Source organism: Protopterus annectens, chromosome 1.part2, assembly GCF_019279795.1.
Source record: "Protopterus annectens isolate FY-2018-M chromosome 1.part2, PAN1.0, whole genome shotgun sequence".
Classification (NCBI taxonomy): Eukaryota; Metazoa; Chordata; order Ceratodontiformes; family Protopteridae; genus Protopterus; species Protopterus annectens.
In genome coordinates, this window is record NC_056727.1 from 1,243,586,995 (window position 1) to 1,243,609,528 (window position 22,534).

At 45.3% G+C, this 22,534-nt stretch overlaps 1 protein-coding gene across 1 annotated transcript in view; it reads right to left on the minus strand.

Moving 5' to 3' along the window:
- Window positions 1-22,534, minus strand: part of ZMPSTE24 (zinc metallopeptidase STE24) — an 842,432-nt gene that overhangs the window by 58,752 nt on the left and 761,146 nt on the right. Inside the window, exon 9 of the mRNA XM_044060120.1 lies at window positions 14,948-15,091. Coding sequence (XP_043916055.1) covers window positions 14,948-15,091 — 144 coding nt within the window. The remainder of the gene's footprint in view (window positions 1-14,947; window positions 15,092-22,534) is intronic.

The window sequence follows — 22,534 nt, forward strand, 5'->3', positions numbered from 1 at the left end:
AGGCCATTTTCTGCCACAGTGGAAAACAAGTGGCAACCCAGACCATTCTTGTAGGAGGACCAGTTTGCTACAAGCAAGTACCAGAAGGCTATTTAATAAAACAACTTACCTTAAGAAAGGTTTGACACAGGCCAGCCTCTCTGCTTTCCTAGCTTTTTGACTATGCTCTGTCAGAGACTTTCAGTAGCGTATGAGACCCCCTGCCAACTGCCCTGCAAGGAACTGTCAGTTGTCATTATCCTCTTGACAGGTAAGCAAGGCAGAAATTTCTCTCTCCAACTTTTATGGGTGTCTGGGCTGAATCTTTAGCACTTAAAGCACTGCTTCACATTATGCTCCAGTTCCAGGCAACAGAAGTGCAGCTCCTACATCACTATAACACTACAAGAGCAAATCCTCTCTCATTATTTGGTGACCACCCCTTTAAATTACTGCACTGTTAATGCACCCCTAAGGGTAGACACAGTGGTCAGAGATTTGGAAACACATGTAGACAGTGACTTTGCCTTTGCTACTATGTGTCTAATGCAGTAAGGAAATTATTCTATGTTGCGCAACTTATAAGCGAATATATGGCAGTCAGGTCTAAAGGCGTCATTCTTCCATTGTACTCGGCTGTCATTAGACCACTCATGGAGTACCGTGTCCCTTTCGGTATATACCTAACCAAGCATATGCAACAACTAGAGCATCCACAGAGCTTCCTCACAACAAGGATACATGGTGTAGTCAAAATGGCAAATGCAGAGCACCTCAAAACATTATCCTTATACTCTTTCTCCTACAGACTGCTAACAGGCAGTCTATGCCTAGCCTACAAAGCATCTTCTGATCCAGCCCTAATGGACCTGTTTCACATTCACAAAACAAATAGCATCAAAAGTACTCAATCTAGGGACCTCAACCTCCCCTGCAACACATAAGACATAGTTGAGAGACAAGTGTGTGTCTCAGAGACTGATCCCTCTCTGGAACAGGCTTCCGATTCATGTAGAAGTACACTTATGTAAGAGCTTACCAAAAACAGCAGATGACCTTCTTATCACTGCTGCAGTACTCCTGACATATGGGTTTGTCACTGCTGACATCCAGCTGGGGTATCAAGCTTTAACTTCCCTAGGTTGTACGTCCAATGTACAGCCTCAACTCATATGTGTTGAGGTATAAATATGGAGGTAAGAGTGTCGTTCCAAAGACTACCTCCAAGCCAGCAGACTGAAAACTACCAAGAGAGAAGACCAGTCAGCTATAATGGGTCTAACTCGAATTGGTAAGAAAACTTCCCCATACCTATGTAAGAGAGAAAAAGCTAGAGCAGAGGGGGAGACACAACTGAAGATGGATGTAAGAGAAGAGAGGATGGAGAATTAGATGGAATACTGCAACAGTGATCGGTAGGATATTTACCGTTATGATAACGTTTTTGCACAACTGTACTAAGTCTTGACTGAAATCATTGTTGCAGTATTCCGGACACATGGCCGATTACCAGAGCTGAAGGATGAAGGAAGGGTGGTTGGTTATTACTAAGAATTGTCGATCAGTCTGGACAGGAATGACCTAGCAAAGGCTCTCCTGAACCTGGAGAGAGCATCAATTCTGCAGTGCAAGGTAAAGGTGAGTACAGAGAACTTCCTCCAAGAAAGACCTGGAGTATGTTCCTTTGTGAAAAGCTCATGAGGAAACAACTGCTCAAGTGGAACATGCTTTAGGTGAGGAAAGAAAGGTCTTACCATGGTGTGAATAGGAGAAAGTAATACAGGCTGTAACAGTTTGTTTGGAGACTGGCTGCCCAAGCTTAGGGATCATAAAGGTACTCTGGTCAGTCTTTCTGTAGGATTTAGTTTAGTCTGGGTAAAATCTGAGTTGTCTGTGAATGTCTGGAGAATGTAAGATCTTTTCCCCCTGTTTTGGGGATTGGGAAAGATGAATGGCCTGACTGAGACACTTTGTTCACTACTTTAGGCATGAAAGATGGGTTTAGCCATGTGAGTCGCCCTGTCTCCATGAAAAAAGAAGACATGGAATGGCCATGACAGTTTAACAGTTTAACGCAGAAACCATCCTAGCTGATTTTAGGGTCAAGAGGAGGATGGTTTTCCAAGTACAGAATTTCAAAGAAGCAGAATAAGGTGGTTCAAAGGGAGGCAGAATATGATTTTCTAGCACAAAATTAAGATCCCAAGGAGGACAGATGGGTTTTCATGGGAGAGGGGTGGGGGTGGGGGTAAGATGCAGAACTCCTCGATGAAAATCCTGACCTCTAGCGTACCCATAAGTGAAGGGCTAAGAGGGAGGTAGACAATAATAGCGGACAAATGAGCTTTTATGGAAGAGTAGGCTAAGCCTCATCGAAGAAGCTCACAGAGGTATTACTATACCATAGAGACCTGTGCCAAGACTGGATCCTGACTTTGTTTGCAGCACCATAAGGAAAAAGTACAGTTGTGTACATGTACCATAAATGTAGATGTTCGAGTGTATTCACTGTTGCAGTCATTACATTTGGGGTAATCTGCTGACAGGTTGCCCTCAGTCAGCCTGAATATCAAAGTCTTGGGTCCTGCGTCGGTTGCTGTCTCCTCTTCCATGACGTCAGGTCATCAGGTGTAAAAAACAGGCAGCAGACACCATTTTCTTTAGTTTTTCTTGCCCCAGATGTCAGGTGCCCCCCAAATGGGGAGCAGAAAAAAAAAAAAAAATATATATATATATATATATATATATATATATATATATATAAAACTATAAATACTTGCAATTGTCACAACATAAACTTTACCTTCATCTAAAAGCAAATACACCACAAAGGCTGTAGAATACAGTGAAGGAAAGAAAAGCTGTGGAGTAAAGGGGGATGGCGGGTGGGTAACCGGACTGCAACAGTGAATACACTCAAACATCTACATTTATGGTAAGTGTACACGACTGTACTATGTTCTTCCTGTTTCACTGTTGCAGTCATTACATTTGGGAAGAATCCCAAAGCTACGGATGGGAGGCTGGAACTAAATAGCATTAGGAGTGGCTATAAGGCCCTGAAGAACTGCAGTGGCAAAGCCTGCCCTGAACTTAGACAAGAGAGGCAAATGATAATGCTTTGTAAAAGTATGAACAGAACTCCAAGTAGCAGTTTCTAGAATGTCTTTGGTTGGTAACCCTCTGAGAAAAGCTGCTGATGTAGATGCAGCTCTGGTGGAATGTGACCTAATGCCCTTGGGCAGCTGTTTACCATGATGCAAATAGCAGAAACGAATACAGTGGCTTATCCACTTTGAAACAGTCTGCTTTGAAATAGCCTTTCCCTCTGATCATGTAGCAAATGCCACCAGTAGCTGCTCAGACTTTCTTAGAGATTTGGTCCTGTTTAAGTAGAATCTTAATTGTCTGTGCGCGTCCAAGGAATGCGGAATCCGCTCCCCCTTGTTCTGTGGACTTGGGTAAAGAGTTGGCAGGTGAATAGTTTGGTTAAAAGCCACACTGGATACCACCTTAGGCATAAAGGAAGGATTGGTCCTGAGGGACACCCTGTCTGGGTAAAATATAATAAAAGGCTCCACAGCCATGAGGGCCTGTTGCTCTGAAACCCTTCTTGCTAAAGTGATTGCCAGAAGTAAAGCTGTTTTCCAGGATAAAAACTTTATATCTGCAGTAGCAGCTGGTTCAAATGGAGGCAGGGTGAGCTTTTCCAACACAATAATTGAGATCCCATGCGGGAATTGGTGATCTTCTGGGAGGCTTTACATTTTTGGCCCCTCTAAGATACTGTTTTAGCAAAGGATGAGAAAAGATCGGTGGCTCTGTGTTGTAATGAGCCGAGATGGCAGAGGCATGGATTTTTATTGAAGAAAAAGATAGGCCCTTGTCAAGCATCTCAGTCAAGTATTGTAAAATCTGAGGAATATTGGGCTTTGCTGTGTCTGTTCCGTGTGCTTGGTTCCAAGCACAGAATCTCTTCCATTTATCAGCATAAGATTTTCTAGTATTAGGCCTTCTGGCTTCCAAAATGACATCCATCACAGATTTACTGACAGGTGTTGTTTGAATAATTAAATAAGCCATGCTGCAAGGTTCAGAGTTTGGAGCTGAATGTGCAGAATTTGTTTGTTCTGCTGAGACAGTAGAGGAGGTATATGAGGCAAGTACCAAGGGGAAGTTGAGAAATATTCCTTAGAAGTGGGTACCAGTGCTGGCGAGGCCAATCCGGAGCAACTAGGATAATTTTTAGTTTTTCCTGTCTGACTTTTAGTAAGACCTTGGAGAGAAGAGGCAGCGGGGGAAAGGCATAGACTGATAGGTTTTTCCAACTGAAGTTAGGGCATCCACTTTCCATGCTTTTTTGTGATGAATTCTTGTGCAGAATTTGTCCAGCTGATCATTTTGGGGAGAGGCAAATAGATCTATGTCTGGACTCCCCCATTTCCGTGTTAACATGCTGAAGATTTGTGGATCCAATTTCCATTTGTGTGGGTCCATAAGATTTCTGCTTAGGTCGTCTGCCAGAGTATTTTGTTTTCCTGGCAAGAATTGAGCTTGAAGATGTATTTGGTAAGCCAAAGCTGTGTTCCACAATGCCATGGCTAGTCTGCAAAGGGGGTAGGAATGTGTACCCCCCTGCTTGTTTATGTACCACATAACAGTGGTGTTGTCCGTCTTTATCAGTAGTTGTCCTGGATGAAGAAAATCCTTGAAGGCTGTCCGAGCATTCTCAACAGCTAGCATCTCTTTCTGGTTGATATGCAGATGCATTTGTTTTGGGCTCCATTTGCCCTAAATGCATCTCCCCACCAGGTGCCCCCCCCCCCAAGCATAGTCTGATGCGTCTGCAGTTAGGGTTTGGTTGGCAGGGGGTAGAGGGAATGACAGTCCCTTGTTCTGGTGACATGTCTCCGCCCACCAAAGAAACTCCTGTTGTAGGCAGGGAATGAGAGAAATTAGAAGTTATGTACTCACCATAACGTTCCATCTGAGTAGGTGTATTCATTTGTCTGCAACCTGTGGGTTATGGATCCGATATCGGATCCGAACCGGCATGGTTTACCAGCTATGGATCCAAGCTCTCAGCTCCTCCCCTCACCCATAATGCCCTGCTCTACCCTCATGACCTCAGATCGAGTTTGCCAACAGCAAGAACACCCTGAAAAGGGTAACACATAATATGCAGGAAACTGAAAGGCCAGGGGGATAGGAGGGCGGGATGGTTGCAGACAAATGAATACACCTACTCAGATGGAACGTTATGGTGAGTACATAACTTCTAAATCTGAAGTAGGATATTCATTTGTCTGCAATCTGTGGGACAGAGTCCCCAGCTACCTGAATCTTGGGCGGCCATCATGGAAGGATATTCCGGAGCACCGCGGAGCCAAATGATGCTCTACCCCTAGATGCAAGATCCAACTTATAGTGGGAAATAAAAGTATGAGATGAAGCCCACGTGGCTGCTGCACAAATATCATCTAGAGGAATCCTAGCCTTAAAGGCTGCCGAGGTAGATACTGACCGGGTTGAATGGGCGTGTACACCCTCCGGTGCGGGCCTTCCTGAAGCTTGATAAGCCAATAAGATACACTGTGAAATCCAGCGAGACAGAGAAACTTTAGAAATTGGCTTGCCCAAATTAAATTTAGCAAAGAAATAAACAACTGGTCGGATTGCCTATGACCAGCCGTCTGTTTAGATAAAATCTAAGTTGCCTGTGAACATCTAAGGAGTGAAGCTTGTATTCACCTTTGTTTTCATATTTAGGAAAGAAAACAGGAGGTTAATGGATTGATTAATGTTTGCTTCAGAAGCTACTTTAGGAAGAAAGGACGGGTTGGTCCTGAGGTAAACACGGTCCGGATGAAATACCAAGTAAGGAGGTTTAGCTGATAATGCTTGGAGCTCTGAAACTCTCTTGCGCGATGTAATGGCTACCAAAAAGGCTGTCTCGAAAGACAAGAATTTGAGATCCACCGTAGCCGCTGGTTGAAGGGGCGGTCAAGGCCTGGAGAACTAAGGAGAGGTCCCAAGGAGGAACCGCTTGTTTCACAGGGGCCTGAGAAGGAAAGTACCTTTAAGGAAAATTTTACACAACTTGGCTGACATAAGTGGACTAGAGTCATGACCAATGTGATAATGAGAAATTGCCGCCAGTTGTACTTTGACTGTGGAACTGCTGGCACCATCGTTAAAAGAGAGGTTAGAAAGTCAAGCACTAAAGGGAGAGGAACCGTGAAGGGATTCAGGCCTTGCCGCTCCGCCCACAAAGAAAACCGCTTCCACTTGCTGCGGTAGACTTTCCTAGTGGACGGTTTATGAGCTGCCACCAGGATAGCCTTAACAGGGGAAAATACCGGGAGTCCTGATCAAGAGTGGAACTGGAGCAGCCAAGCGGTCAGCTTCAGGTTGTCCAGGTTCGGAGGAGATATGCAGGATGGGTGGGATATCAGATCCGGAATGGGATCTAGAATCCAAGGAGGATTCACCGAGTGAGACCTTAGAAAGGGGAACCAAATCTGTCGAGGCCAAAACGGAGCAATGAGAATCATTCTGCAACCCACCCGAGAGGCTTTCTGAAGAACTTGGAGCATCAGAGGCAAGGGTGGATAAGCACAGAAGACCGGGTGGCCAAGCATGCACCAGAGCGTCTCTTGGAGAACCTCCTGGAGGTATCAGAGCGAAAAAACTGTTGCACTTGGTGTTTGAGGGAGAGGCAAAAAGATCGCATGAAGGAGTTCCCCACCGTGCGAATATGCGTTCCGCTACTTGAAAATTGAGAGACCACTCGTAAGGGGTCAGAATGGTGCGACTGAGCTTTTCCGCCAGGATGTTGGACCGACCCAGAATGTGCGTTGCTATTAGAAAGCGGTTGGTGGAGATTGCCCATTCCCAAACTCTCATGGCTTCTCGACAAAGGGTAAGACCTTGTTCCCCCTTGCTTGTTGATGTACCAGACAACCGACATGTTGTCCGATTGAATCGCAATTGTTCCCAAGGGAAGAAAGTCCTGAAGTGCTAGCAACGCTAAGAGCACTGCTCTCATCTCTAGAACGTTGATATGCAGAAAGGTCTCTGAATCGTTCCACGTGCCTTGGACGGTCCGGCCCGCAAAATGCCCCCCCCACCCGAGGCGGGAGGCATCCGTGGTCACCGTGGCGAGAGGGGGAGAAGCACAAAATGGGCGGCCTCCGTGGAGATCCGGGAGTGAATCCACCACAGGAGGGACCGCTTGCAAGCCTTGCTGATCGCAATGGGGTGATGCATAGGGAGAGCAAGGTATGACCACTGTACTAAGAGAGTCCACTGGAGGATGCGCATATTGAGCCTGGCAAGAGGAAGAAGTGCTATAGCAGACGCCATGGACCCTAGAGCCCTCAGGACCAACTCCGGAACAGAACTTGAGTGGAGAATGGCCCGCACCTGGAGCTGCAGATTTTGAACTCTGTCCGCAGTGAGGAAGGCTTTTAAACTCCTTGTGTCTAACCTGGCCCCTATAAAATCTAAGAGCTGTGTGGGCGCCAGGTTGGATTTCTTCGTATTTATTGTAATGCCCAGAAAGGGAGCAAGATGGAGAAAGGAGTCTCGCGCCAATAGTAGTAGATGCCTTGTTGGGGCGGTAAGAAGCCAGTTGTCCAGGTAGGCGAAGACCTGTACCCCCTGAAGCCTCAGGTGGGCCACTACCACTGCTAATACTTTGGTGAACACCCTGGGGGCTGTGGTGAGACCAAAGGGAAGGACCCGGAACTGGTAGTGACTGGCTCCCAGCCGGAAGCGGAGGAACCTCCTGGAGCGCCTGTCCATCAGGATGTGGTAGTATGCATCTTTGAGGTCTATAGAGCACATCCAGTGATTTTCTCCCAGAAGGGGGAGAATAGATTGCAGAGTGACCATTCGGAATCTTTCCTTGGGGACTGCCAGGTTCAAGAGAGAAAGGTCTAGAATTGGTCTTAGTTTCCCCGTCTTTTTTAGCACTAAAAAGAACCTGGAGTAGAACCCTGATCCGATCTGGTCTGGGGGGACGGGCTGGATGGCTCTTTTCTTTAGCAGATGGCCAATTTCTGCCAAAGCGGCCTCCCGTTGACCGGGTGGAACGTCTGGGAGGGACTTCAACTTTGGTAAGTGAAGAAAAGGGATGCGGTATCCTCTGGATATGATTTGGAGAACCCAGCGGTCTGATGTTATGGACTCCCATGCCGCTAGGTGTCCCGAACGTCCCCGACTGCCTCCAGAGTGGAGCAGCCGGGCAACCCTCAGGGTTGCGCGGGCCGTTCAGAGAAAAGTTCTCTGGACCCGAAGTTCCTGGGAGCCCCTCTGCCTCTAGGGCGGCGTCCTCCCTGTCCTCCTCTGCCACGGAAGGACTGGTTGTCCGGAGCAGGCTGGGATTGCTGCGACTTCGGAACCACATCTTCTTCTGACCCTTTTGGTTCCTAGAGTAGGGCCTCTGGGGTGCAGAGAAGCGGATTCCGACGGCAGACAGCGTCTTCCGTCCTTCTCGCTCTGGGTCAAAGTGTCGCAACGGTTTTGCCAAAGAGGGCAGAACCATCAAAGGCGTTCAAACGACGCTTTGAAGGGCTCAGAAAAATCGCAGTGACGGAGCCAGGCCTGACGTCTCGTGACTAGGCCTGCCCCTGCGGCTCTAGCGGCGCCTTCCGTAGCATGGGAGAGTAGCCTCATAGAGGTATTAGTAACTGATCTAAGAGTGGCCATGCAGGTGGAGTGCAGCATCTTGTCCTCCTCCGACATGGACTCTGGGGGAGATGCAGCGTATTCTTTAATGAGATCTCGCTGCATCCTAATGACGTGTGCCAGGTAGTTCAGCGCCCTTACCGAGAAGGTCGCTGAACTAAACATCTGCTTCCCCAAGCGGTCCATCATCCGAGACTCCTTGCTCGGGGGATGGACTGAGGGACTCTCCTGAGCAAGTTCCCTCTTGGTGGCCGCCGTCGTCAACATGGCATCTACCGGAGGCCCCTTACTCCAATGGGCACGGTCGGACGGTGGGCTGAGGATCCTATCGGGCCTCTTAGGGATTGGCTCCACGGTGTCCGGTTCCTTCCACCCCCTGGTGGTAATGAAGTCCACCAGGGGGTCGGCAGGAGGGGACACCCAAGAGGTAGACAGGCCCGCTTCAAATGCCTCCAAGAACACGGACTCGTCCGAGGAAGACTTGGGGGCAGACCACCCCCCCTTATACGGAGCATTTCCATGATGTCCCCAAATGAGACATCCTCGGGGTGACCGTGGGAGCCTTCCCTTCCTCCAAGTCTGTGTCTTCCGTGAGAGACTCGGGGAGTCAATGTGCCTCCTTTGCACGTATGCTTGCGAGGAACATCCTCTGGGGGCTGTCAGAGGACTCCTGCAAGCAGCAACCTGATCCAGTGGAGCAGCTTGGGGCACAGACGCGGGCTGTCCCAAGGCCCGGATGGTGGAAGCCTGACCCAGTGCAGAGGGAGTGCAGCACGGAGCCGAAACAAGTGCCGGGGTCCGGAGACCCTCAACAGGGCCCTCTCCACTACATCAAACGCCGAAGGGAGCCGACCTCGACCAAAGGATCCGACAATCGGCTCCCTCGGATCTGAAGAGTGGATCGAGCCGAAGCACTAGGATCCGAAGGACAGTGCGCTCCGACACAGACGGCGCCGAAGGAGCACTGATCCCCGGATCCGAGGCTCGGATCCAGGCTCCGAGGTCGGATCCGATGCACTCGAGGGCAGGGTCGGATCCGGCACAGTACTATCGGCGCCGACCCACCCGCTCGGCTGCTCGGCTCCAGCTGCTCCGAGCCCGGGTAGCGAGTCGGAGAAGGAGCAATCGGTTTGAAAAAGGGTGTTGAGCTCCCCAGGGAGGCAAGAGCACTCCCATCTGCATCTGGGCCTGGATGAACCTTCTCATCATCCGGTCCAGATCAGCATCGAAAGGCTATCGTAGATCTCAACGAGGCTACCGAGGTAGGCCTGGAGTGCCTCCTCGATAGCCTCGACGGAGATCGGGTCTCCTCCTCCTCAGGTCCCGGTGAAAAACACACTGCAGACCGGAGCCGAGGAGGAGGAGACCGAGCCGACAACGGAGCCGGGGGAGAAGCCCGCTTGGCTGGCGGGGCCGAAACAGAGGTCTCGGCCCACCGCTTATGGTGCTTCTCCCTCCGGTCCCTTTTCTTAGCATCCCTCTCCTCCGAATCAGAAACGGGAGGTTGAGTCCCAGGAGGAGGAGGGGGAGCCGCAGAAGGAATAACCGTGAGTACGGTTACTCCCGAAGGAGCGGAGGTCGGAGCCGAGTCCAGCGGTAAAAGGCCCGCCAAAACAAGCTTGGACCTCCGCTCCTTCAATGCCCTGGGGATGAACCCTGCACAAATGGAACATCCAGATGTGAGGTGTTCAACCCCCAGGCATCTAACACACCGAGTGTGGCCATCAGCTGGGGAAAGCTTATGGCCACACTCGGAGCATTTAGAAAAAATAGACTTGGGTTGCTCAGACATCCCAATCTACAACAGTAGTTACTATAACTAAAAAGTAACTAAAGAAACACAAAATCACTCACAGGCCCAACACACACACACTACGCTAACAGCGAGAGGAGGGATATAACTTTTAGATTAAACTCTAAAAAAAGTAAATATACCAAAGGGGAAACCTACACTTTCACACAAATAACCAAGAAAAAATCTTAAATTTTACAATTTAAATACTGAAAACTAGCACTTAGCTTGAGAGCTTGAGAAACAATCCGGTCACCATGCGCGGCAAACGAGATCTGAGGTCATGAGGGTAGAGCAGGGCATTATGGGTGAGGGGAGGAGCTGAGAGCTTGGATCCATAGCTGGTAAACCATGCCGGTTCGGATCCGATATCGGATCCATAACCCACAGGTTGCAGACAAATGAATATCCTACTTCAGATTCATTGTTTCCAGACTGTGACAATGTTGGCTCCATAAACTTTTTAGGTACCATTGAAGTTTCCTCATATGTAGTCTTGCATATGGAATTAGTAGAATGCAGGATGCCATGAACCCCAAAGCCTGCAGAATTTGTCTTGCAGATAACTGGGTTTTTGTTGCTATTTGTTTGAAGTATAATGTCAGTTGCCTTTGTCTGGCGTAAGGTAATCCATCTGGGCAGTTGTATTCAAGCTTGCACCCAGGAATGTAATTATTTGAGAGGGTACCAGTTGGGATTTCTTTTCGTTTATTGTATAACCTAGGCATGTTAGAAGCCTTTTTACAAACGCCAGATGTTGAAGAAGACTGTCCTTGTCCTCTGCTTGAATGAGACAGTCGTCCAGATAAGGATAAATTTGTATGCCTCTGTCTGCAGAATGCAATTACTGGTGCAAGGCACTTTGTAAAGACCCTGGGCACAGTAGATAAGCCAAAGGGCAGTGCAGAGAATTGGTAATGCAAAAAACCTGCCTTGAAGCAGAGGTATCTTTCGGCATGATTCCCTTATTGGGATATGCAGGTATGCCTCTTTTAAGTCTAGAGTCACTAACCAAGAGTTTCTGTCCAGCATAGGCAGTAGCTGTTGTAAAGTCAGCATTTTGAATTTTGGAATGTCTAGGAACATGTTCAAAATCGATAAATCCAGTATTGGATGCCAATAATTGTCTTTTATGGGTACCAGGAAAAGTCTTGGATAAAAACCTTGCCCTTTTTCCTGTTCTGGTACTGGTTGAATAGCCCCCATATCCATGAGGGACATAACTTGTTTCTGAGCCTCTGCCCACTGACTTTGTGGCAGATCTGGCCATCCGTTTGGAATTGGCAAAGTATGGAAATGAAATCTGTACCCCTGGAATACTATGTTCAATACCCACTTGTCTTGGGTAATTAACTGCCAATTTTGAGCATGAAGTGCTAGTTTTCCCCAAGGGGGCTGCCAAAAGATAAGTGCTTGGTGATGGTAGAGGAAAGTCATTGAGACTGCTTACTTTAGGGTTGTCCTTTGTTTCCTCCAGATTTGGAGGTGGAGGCATCCCATTGCTTTGACCTGCAAGAACCCTGCAATTGGTATCTGGAGCCTTTTGAGCACCTGGCCTTGAGTGGCTCTGTTGGACACAGGAAAGGACCAATTTTTAGCAGGCCAGTGCCGACTGAACCTGGGTGGCTGCACTTGCAAGAAATCTTTTACAATTTGCATAGATTTAACTTTGTCTTCCATTTTCTTTAAAACCTCTTCTGCCTTATTACCAAACAGAGTGTCATGCTGCAAGGGGGCATCTAACAATTTAGCTTTAACATGATCAGGCAGATTTTGCTCCTTGAGCCAGGCATGCCTTCTAATCACAGATCCAGTAACTGCACCCCTACAAGAGGCCTCCAAGGAATCAAAACCACATTGCAAAGTATGCTTTCCAACCTGTTCTGTTGAATGCAATAATTCTTGTAACTCTATTTTCCACACAGTCAGAAATCAACATAATTTTCTGTTTCAGTAGGCCCATAACATGCTGTTGATATTTAAGCATATGAAACTGGCAGTTTAAGGCTCTGATTGCCAAGGTAGCAGACGTATAAACCTTAATTCCCCATCTATCCAGCGCCCTGGAATCTCTATCAGAGGGGGTAGGATTTTTGGCTGTCGAGGCCTTAACATCCTAGGGACCCTGTGAAATAGTCTCAGGGTCAGCAGCAGGATTTTTGAATAGAAATTTGTGGGAGTCCGGAACCCTGTAATATCTGTCTGACTTACTAGGAGCCGGAGGTAGGGAATCAGGAGCCATGCTGGACTCCAAAAATACATAATCAACAATGTCTAATACAGGAAGGATTGCCAAAGGTCTATGCTGAGGAAGAAGAAGGAAATCCCTAAGCCTCTTTTTTGATTCAGAGAAGTCCCGACTCTCCCAGTGAAAATGTTCCCTTAAAGTATGCAAAGTTTCTCCAAAAGAGTAATCCTCAGGAGGAGATGCAGATGGAATGGATTCCTCTGCATCAGAATCCTCATAGGGTGGAATGGAAAATTCTTGATCAGAAGAGGAATCAGAAGAAATGGAAACCTGATCTGAAGATTCATAATCAGTGCCTTGCCTAGGCCTCTTAGCAGGGGGGGGGGGGTTGGGATCCCCTGATCAAGGTAATTAAGTCCTCAGCCATTTTGATCATCTGTTTGTTAGTCATAGGGGCCTGAGCACGTGGCTCATGTGTCACTTTTATAGACATAGAAGATGTTTTTGACCTTGTTTTTGAGGCTGGCGTATGAAAATGTTGAGGCCTGAAAACACCCTCAGAAGCCAGTGCCTGCTCAGTTGCTCTGGACCCATCCAAGGGAGAGCCATCCGCGGGTTCAATATCTGAGAATCTCGCGACATACCGGACTCCGAATGGGTCTCGGTAGAGGCCTGCGACTCAAAAGTATGGGGTGACAGGGGCTGCGAAAGCGCCTCACTGAGTACCGGCGAACCAGCAAATGGCTTAGGAGAAGCTTTGTCGTCAGTCTTGGACCTCAACGGTCTGTCTCTGTCTTTTTCTTTGCATTTTTTTGTGAACTCCGGTAGTCGGACTGCTAACCGACAACATTTCAGGATAATTAAATCTTGACCCAAAATATTTGGAAGCAAAACAATACCGATGCTTAATAGTGCATTGGTTAAATCTAGCACAAAACCGACAGCAAGGCACGTTATGATCTGGGCCTAGGCAAGGAATACAGTATAAATGAAAATCCTTATGAGGTATTTGCTTCCCACAAGTAATGCAATTATTAACTTTTACTGACATTGGTAAGGAGCAAGAAAAAGTTTCCCCAATGAGGTACTTAGCTTTAGTTTGAAGACTTTGGTTCTGAAACTCGAATGCGAAAATTTCAGGAGTCGGCCGACCGGCACTTGCGAACTGCTTCTGCTTTGGGCACCGCGCGGCAAGAAAAACTGAATAAAATGGCGTTGGCTACATGTTTTATACCCCTGACGACCTGATGTCATGGAAGAGGAGACAGCAACCAAATCAGGACCCAAGACTTTGTTATTCAGGCCGACTGAGGGAAACCTGCCAGCAGATTACCCCAAATGTAATAACTGCAACAGTGAAACACGAAGAACATCAGAGCACTTATCTAGATAGACGAATGGAGCAAAGGTACTAATGACCAAACGATGAACAGTCTGATGGACGCATGACCTGCATTTGGGCTGGCGGTGAAACAGGCTGAGGAACAATAATACTCTTATGTCTGTCTTTATACTCCAATGCATATAAGCTGAGGTCATACATCGGACGTACAATCTAGGGAAGGTAAAGCTTTGGTAACCTGCCCAAACAGCAGCAGTGACAACCCATATATCAGGAATACTGCAACAGTAACTTCAGTCAGGGCATGTAAAGTTCTTCCCTACACTTACTCAGGTGCAACCTGGATCAGTGGATAGGGAAATTAATTTACCCCTAGTCTGGCACCTATACCCCTATTAGAAAGGGGGAAGTAGTAAATGCTCAACCATCCAAGCCCACGTTATATATACCCTACACAAAACCTATAAGAGCTAAACTGGTTTATTACATTTGGGTAGCAAGGCTAGGCCTAACAAGGCACTTTACAGTAGCTAGTTTAGTAATCACTATGATCATATGAACACTGAGGGTTTCTTCTGTTTTAGGCACCAAATGAAATTACTTTTTAGAGCAAGAAAAATCAGGACTGAAATCAAAACTGCATAAGCAGCAGAAAAGCAATGGTGGGCAAAGGGGGTCAAGCATACTCTGCTAGTGTGGCACATGACATCATAACATGCAAAAGATTAGGATATGCTTCACCCAAAAGCACTGGAATTTTTGACAGAATAAATGCCAAATTAAAAAGAGAATGAACTCAGTTGTAGAAATACCAAGCAGGATCCTTACTTGTTAGATAATGTAGTTATTACTGGCAATATCATTTCTTATACTGCACCACATTTTAAAAAAAAGAAAGTAACATTTCATACTTTATATCAGACAATACTTTTAATTTTACTTTTAAGAACATTACCTCATTATAAGGAGAAAAAATGAACTGGAAGATAATCAGAAGTCCAATCAGGGTGGGCTGTGAGTCATGGAAGCCAAAGGCAGAAAACAGCTCCTTCTGACCAATTAAAATTGCAAAAAGGAAAAAACAGAGGAAGGAGTTCACCTGCAAAATAATCAGAACACTTCAGTCAGTATGTTTACATACCTGATAATCAGGCGAGTGAGCTAATATATGAATAAAGAATAGCTGTGTAAAATCTTACCATAACTATAGATGTCCTTCTCTTCTATATTGCAGCATTCTTTATATACAAGTTGCATTCTGCCCAATGTCCGGCCTATATATAAAAGCTTACAGCCACTGCCAGTATGTGGGGCATCGCATGTAGGCTCTGACAGCATCAGCCGTAAAAGGGATGTCTGCACGTACCATCCTCAGAACACGTCAGCCCCATGAGGAGCAGCAATCCTAAGGCAAACCAAGAGTCATCCTAGGAAGTAACAAGTTTCAGGGGGGAAGGCAGGAGGGACAGAATACTGCAACATAAAAGAGAAGGACATCTATGGTTATGGCAAGATTCTAAACAACTATTCTATATCCTTCTATTAAATGTTGCAGTATTCTTTATAAATGGGAGAGTGCCAGTGCTTAAAAGGATCTCATGGAGGTGGAAAGAGTTGAGGAAGCATTTTTCACAAATCCATGCAAAATTGCTCTAGCAAATCCTGCCCTGGACCTAGAGATAGTATCCAACTTGTAATGTTTAGTATAAGTACAGACAGAAGACCAAGTAGCAGCCTCCAAAATGGAATTGGCATCTAGTTCATAGGTTGGTACTAGGCTATCAGCCCTAGGGCCTATACAAGCCTAGCCATAACAATTCCCTGGCTATTTCTTCCCACATTATTTACTTTCCTAGTTCTTTAAAGAAAGCCCTTTCACTTGAGGATTGAGGAGAAGGAAAAAAGGTGGCCAATTGTTGAAGGGACTGATTAAGAGACAACTTTATTCACCACTTTAGGGAAGAAAGAAGAGTTAGTTCTCAAAGACAATCTATCCTTGTGGGAGACTAAAAATGGAGGGGATGTCATCAAACCCTGAATCTCACAGACCCTCCTAGCAGAAGTCAAGGCTACCAGAAGCACAGTTTTCCAATTGCAAAACTGGAGCAGAGGCCACAGACTGAAAGGGAGCCAGGGTGAGCTTCTCTAAGACACAGTTGAGATTCCAAGGAGGAGGTACAGGTTTCCTGGGAGGTTTGATATGTACGATGCCTTTAAGAAAAAGTTTAACCTCCAGTCTGAAAGTTAATGGAGGTGTTAATGGCAAACAAACAGAAAGAGCGGAACAGTGAACTTTCACTAAGGAATATGACAGGCCACGTTTAGGAAATTCACACAAGTAAGAAAGCACTACTGGAATGTCCACAGATAGTGGATCTAGATTTCTTTTATGGCTCCAGACAGAAAATCTTTTCCATTTGGAAATGTAAGATTTCCTAGTACTGAGTTTCCTGGCCTCTTGCAAAACCTTAAGCACGTCATGTGAGAAAGGGTGCCTAAAAAAGGATCAGAAGTTGATCACCCACAAGGTCAGCTGTAGAGTTGACAGATGTGGATGGATCCCTTATTCTATGTGAGTAGGTCCAACCGGTGAGGCAACTTGTGGTGATGGCCTTTGACTAATTGCAGAAGAGGAGGGAACCAATGCTGTATTGGCCAAAAGGGAGTCACCAGCATGATTTTTGGTTTGCCCTGCTGAATTTCCAACAGGATGTTTTGAATGTGTGGGAAGGGGGGGATGCATAAAGAAACATCCCCTTCCATGAGACAGAGGGCATCCACCTTCCAAGCCAGAGGGTGAGGAACTCTGGCACAAAAAAGAGGAAGACACCTGATTTGAATGGAGGCAAAGAGGTCCAGTTGTGGAGATCCCCACCGGTGAACTAGATCCAGGAACACATCTCTGTGGGGCATTCACTTTTAGGAATGTGTCATGAAACTGCTTAATGCATCCATCACAGAGTTCTGAGCTGAGGGTAGGTACATAGCTTGCAGGTTTACTTTGTATTGGACAGCAGATTCTCATGCCTTGAGGGCTAACTGGCAAAGAAGATAGGATTTGGTGCCCCCTTGCTTATGTACCAGAGGACAGTGGTATTGTCTGTAAAAATCTTCAGAGGACCTGGTACGAAGAGAGGATGAAAGGTTTGCAAGGCCAGAATCAGAGCCCATCTCTTGGATGTTGATGTGTTCCCTCTGCTGAGAACCCTGAACCTTCCTAGAAGCAAAGATTGCTCCCCAAACTATATCTGAGGTGTCTGTGAGAAGATGTTGTTGGGGTGGAAGAAGAGGAACACCTGGATTCTGAGAGAACTGCTGAATCCACCAATGGAACTCTGTTTTCAGGGAAGGGAGAAGAGAGACGAAGACATCTAAAGGACGAGCATGCTAAGACCATGTTGTCTTTAGAAACAGCTGAAATGTCATGTGTAGCTTTGTAAAAGGCAGCATGGGAATCGTGGAGGCCATGAATCTTAGAATTCTCTGAAAGTCCCTGGCCGAAATAGAAGAAAGAGGCAGAAAGCTCTCCATGAAGGTTATAAGAGAGAGAACCTCATCTGTAGGGAGGCAAATCATCATCAGATCTCTCCTGAACTTGCATTCTAAGAAAATGGGATTCTGAGAGGGAGTGATTGTTTGAAGTTTACTGTAAACCCTAAGCCCTGAAGAAAAGGAATGGTTTGCACAAGGTTTTGTTTCAATTGATCCAAATTGCTGGCCAGAAAAAGGTCTTCTAAATAGGGGTAAGCTTGAACTCCTTGGACCCACAGGAAGGCAATAGCCAGAGCCAGGCATTTTGTGAATAGCTTTGGGGCAGTGGAAAGACCAAAAGGCAAGGCAGAAAACTGAAAGTGCAAAGAACCCAGAGAGAAATTTAGGAATTTCCTGCACTGAGTGTGAATGGGAATATGCAGGTAAGCATCTTTGACATCCAGAGAAGCCATGAAGGACTGAGGACAGATCAGGGAAAAGAGTTTGCAGTGACAACATTCGAAAGGAAGGCACTTCCAGGAAAGTGTTTAAGTGGGAGAGATCTAGAATGGGTCTCCAAGGACCATCCTTTCTTGGAACTAGAAACATTCTGGAGTAACACCCCTTTCCTCTTTGTTCTAGAGGTACAGTCTGAATGGTGCCTTGAGAAAGAAGTTGAGCTAACAGCTGAGGGAACAGATGAAGTTGACAAGAAAGGGAAAGAGGAATCCCCAGGAAAGAAGGAAGAGTCTTCCAAGTCATAAAGTACCCTTTTTGGATGAAAGAAAGAACCCAGGAGTCGGAGTGATCTTTACCCAGACTGGAAAGGAAAGAGACAGGCGAAGAGAGAAAGGTGTGTGACTTGGAAGAAGGGAGTGGTTGTCACAAGGAGCTGGATCTGGCCTGAAAGGGCTGCTGAGATGGAGGAACAGGAGCAGCAGATTTTGATTGAGGCAGTCTCTAGAAGATTTCTTAGACCTAGTACCAGAAGTAGAAGCAGAGGAAGATCGAGCAGGTCTCCTAACAAAGGAAGTCTTTGCAGGAAAGTTCCTATGGAGTCTGGGAACTGGTGAGACAAGCAAGTGTTTCAAATCTTGGAGTTATTTACCTTTTTCATGCAGAGATTTAAAGAGCTTTGCAGCAGCTGAACCAAAATGAGCAGACTTATCAAGAGCAGCATCCAGTAACTTGGCCTTTATGTCATCAGATAAAGATTAGAGCCTCAACCAAGAATAACTACTAAGAACAGATGCAAAAGCCGCAGCCCTGGAAAATGTCTCCACAGCATCATACCTGCACTTAATTGAATGTCTAGCTACCTGAGAAGATGCAGACAAAAGAGAAAGAACCTGAGACTTAACTGGAGTCTGGTAGCTAGGCCAAAGCCTGAGATGCCTGAGAAAGCAAAGCCAAAGAATATCTGGACATGTGTGTCTGTTAATTAATGGCTCTAATAGCTAAGGTGTATACCTTCTTATCCAGCCTCTCAAGAAGAAGGAGATGAGCAAGAAGATTTTTTATTTATTTATTTATCAGAGACAGTGGAGACCACAGCTGTGTCAGCTGATGGGACATTTATCGAGAAACTTACAGTCATTGGGGACTTTATAAAATCTATCTGGTCTCTTGGCAGGAGGAGCCTGGGAGTCAGGTGTTTTAGAAGAGGATGCAAAAGCATCCAGGAAAGCTGGAAGAACAGGAGGAACAACAGAGGCTGCAGGGACTTCCATTTGAAGCAGATAATAGAGCTTTCATTCTTCAGAAATCTGAGAACAATCCCATTTGAAAAATTCCAGCATCTTACTAATAGTTTCCCCAAAAGAAAGTTCTTCCATTGGAGAATCTCCCCCATTAGACTCCTCCTCCTCAGCAGAAGCATATTCCAAAGGAGAAGTAATCTGGGTGGAATATGCAAGGGAGTCTTCATCAGAGAAGGAATTCTCAGACTCAGAGGAAAAGGCCTGTGAGTCGGTAGCCTGCACAGAGGGAAAAACCTGATGCCCAGAAGCCTGCAGTGGAGAAATGAAGGCAGGAATAGGGAGAGGAAAGAGGAAGGCCTCAAAGCCATCAAGACCTTAATATGATCCTGTGAGAAAGCATCCCAACCCAACTACTGATTGGAAGGTACGTTCGGATGTTTGGTCTTTTGCTTCTTTTAACATGTCTTTCTGAGACAGGAGACAAAGAGGAGCAGGATGTAGGCCTAACATCCAGTTGATCCCTAGACAGAACGACGGGAATGCCACAGGAATCCTCTAAGTAGCAGTTCCCCCATGTTACCTGAAGCGGATGTCTGCATAGCCTCGGACTTGCTAGGATACGCACCCTTATGGACCCAACCTCCGAACGCATCACCATGTCTTCACTGACCTCAAGAGGAACGTCAGAAGTAGAAAGTGGAGCTGAAGAGGATTCAGGTTTTGGCTTACTCACCTTCCTGCTCGATCTTTGCTCAGCCGAAGGACACTCAGAACACTCCATCACATCTCTAGCCAAACGTTTTAGATGTTGGTTCTCGAGATAAACATTTAAGGCTAAAAGACAGCTACGCAAGGTGTTTGGCACGAAGGCCTGACAAACAAAACAGGAACGGTGATTGTGACTAGGCCCCAACAAAAAAGACATAGATTGTGACTATCTTTATATGGAATCTGCCTTCCACACACACACTTGCCCTTCCTGGATGATATAAACAGCAGTAGCAATAAAATAAATCCCCAACGGGGTACTTATATGAAGCTGGCAGCAATATAGATGGAATCAGACTGCAGACCATATGCACAGTCAACCTTCCAAATGGCGGCAAAAAAGTTCTCGGGATGGTACGTGCGGAAGTCCCTTTTATGGCTGACGTTGTTACAGCTTATGTGCGAAGTCCACATACTGGCACTGGCTTTAAGCTTTTGTATATAGGCCAGACATTGGGTCGATGGGTGGAATACAATCCATAAGTAAAGAATACTGCAACACTAAATAGAAGGACATCGCAATTTACTCAAAGTTCAATGGTAATACCGTCAAGAAAGGAATTATATGAAATGAGCAATCAGACCTAATACAAACCTGCAGCGCACATCAAACTACCAAAAAAGTCGAAGTTCAAAACTCAAAACAAAACAGATAAAATAGTAATGAACAGTGTGCAACAGTCAATAAGTCAGTATGTATAACTCATCTAGCATACCTCCATCAAGTCCTCATCTCAAGTACAATTGTGTAAGTAAACTTACCATAACAGCAATTGTGTGAATGATCACTGCTGCAGAAACCTTAGCTATATGGTTATATCCTGCCAAGAACATAACAGCAGGCCAGCTTCCAAATCTTTAGGGCACCTTCCACACACCAAATCCAGTCAGCTCGGGCAGAGCAGACTAAAAGACAGGTGTGGGTGCCAAGCCCTTCAGACCTTTAATGCCACAATGTGCCAGGCCCTGAAAGGACAATGCTAGAACAAAAAAATAAGTATTCACATCCTGGAATAAACACCACACAAAAAATGGGGGTATGGAGCAGCTACAGCAGCAGCAGTGATCATTTGAACAACTACTGTTATGGTAAGTTTAATAACACAACTGTAGTATGCTCATATTGATCATGGCTGCAAAAGCCTTATAAATAAAAATATATATATTTTTTCTTAAGGCTAAATGCTGATGTTTTCTGAAAGCATGCAAGCTGTTTTCACATCTGGGAAGGAAAGAGATAAAAGAATAGACAGCAATCAGTGCAAGTGGGTGCACAGGCATTAACATGCGCTTCAGCATGGGTAACCTTAATTTTATGTTAGGCAATGCTTGTGGGTACAGCTGTCACTCTGGGACAACTGTCCCTATCATTTATTGAAAATGCACATAGGTCTATGTATTTCAACTAAGTTAATAGGTTATGGGGTGTTCTGAAAATCTATTTAGATTTTTTTTGAGGATTTTCATTAAACAAGAATTCTGAAAAATGTGACACAGGTACACATGGAGATGACAAGAAACAACTAAATTCAAAAAAGCTGTCATGTATAACAGGTGGGAACAACTTTTTATCATAATGGGTATGCTGCTGATATAATTCTGGAACATAAAATGGGCTTACACATATAGACAAAGTAAGAGTACTGAATTATATTAAGAGATGCAGAGTGCAGACAGCAATGCTGCAGGAGATGCATTTGGAAATAAATGAGCATGTGAATTTGATAAAAAAAAAAGATTTCAGGATAGATATACAACAATAATTATACTAATTGCTAGAGGAGATACAATAGTGACAGAAGAGGAAAGAAAATATAATGGTAGATTTGTGGTAGTAAGGGGCTACTGGCAAGGGAGGAGGATTACACTGACAGGTATTTATATTCCACCAAAAAGATGCAGTAAAGAGCTTAAGGAAAATTTGGGATAAACAATCCGCTTTCAGCAGGGATTATTATTTATAAGCAGGGACTGGAACTTGGGGGACCTAGAAGGGAAAATATAACAGAAGAGAGTAAATTTCTGAAGAAATGTATGAAAATACTTAGTATGGAAGATGTGAATTCAGCACCAGGAAGTCAGAGAATTTAATATTATTCCCCAAAGTACCATAATGGGGCTAGACTAGACAGAAAATGTATTTCGCAGAACATGTGCACTTAACTGAAAGCTTCAACACATATCCAATAACTATTTTAGATCATGCATCAATAAAAACGAAGATAAAAATGGAGGGTAATGAAGTAAAAATGAGACACTGGTGCTTTCGCACTGACTTCTTAGAGTGGAACTTAAGGAATGGGTAATGAGAATTACTTGAGAGTTATTAGGGAAGATAAATATTTCTTCATAATTTAAAGTTGGTTACTGGGATAAAAATGAAAATGGAATTTAAAAATGGGGTAGAAATAAAATAAAAAGATAATGGTTAAGGAATTACTCAACAGGTCTGACAAAGGTTAAAGTACTGACGAATAATGTGAATATCGCAGAACAAGAACAGAAGCAAATGCTGAGTATTTAAGAGAGAATAAGGGAGTATTTGGATAATATGCAAGAGTTTAGAAAGATTGCTGTTACGCAACTATTTCTGATAACTCCAC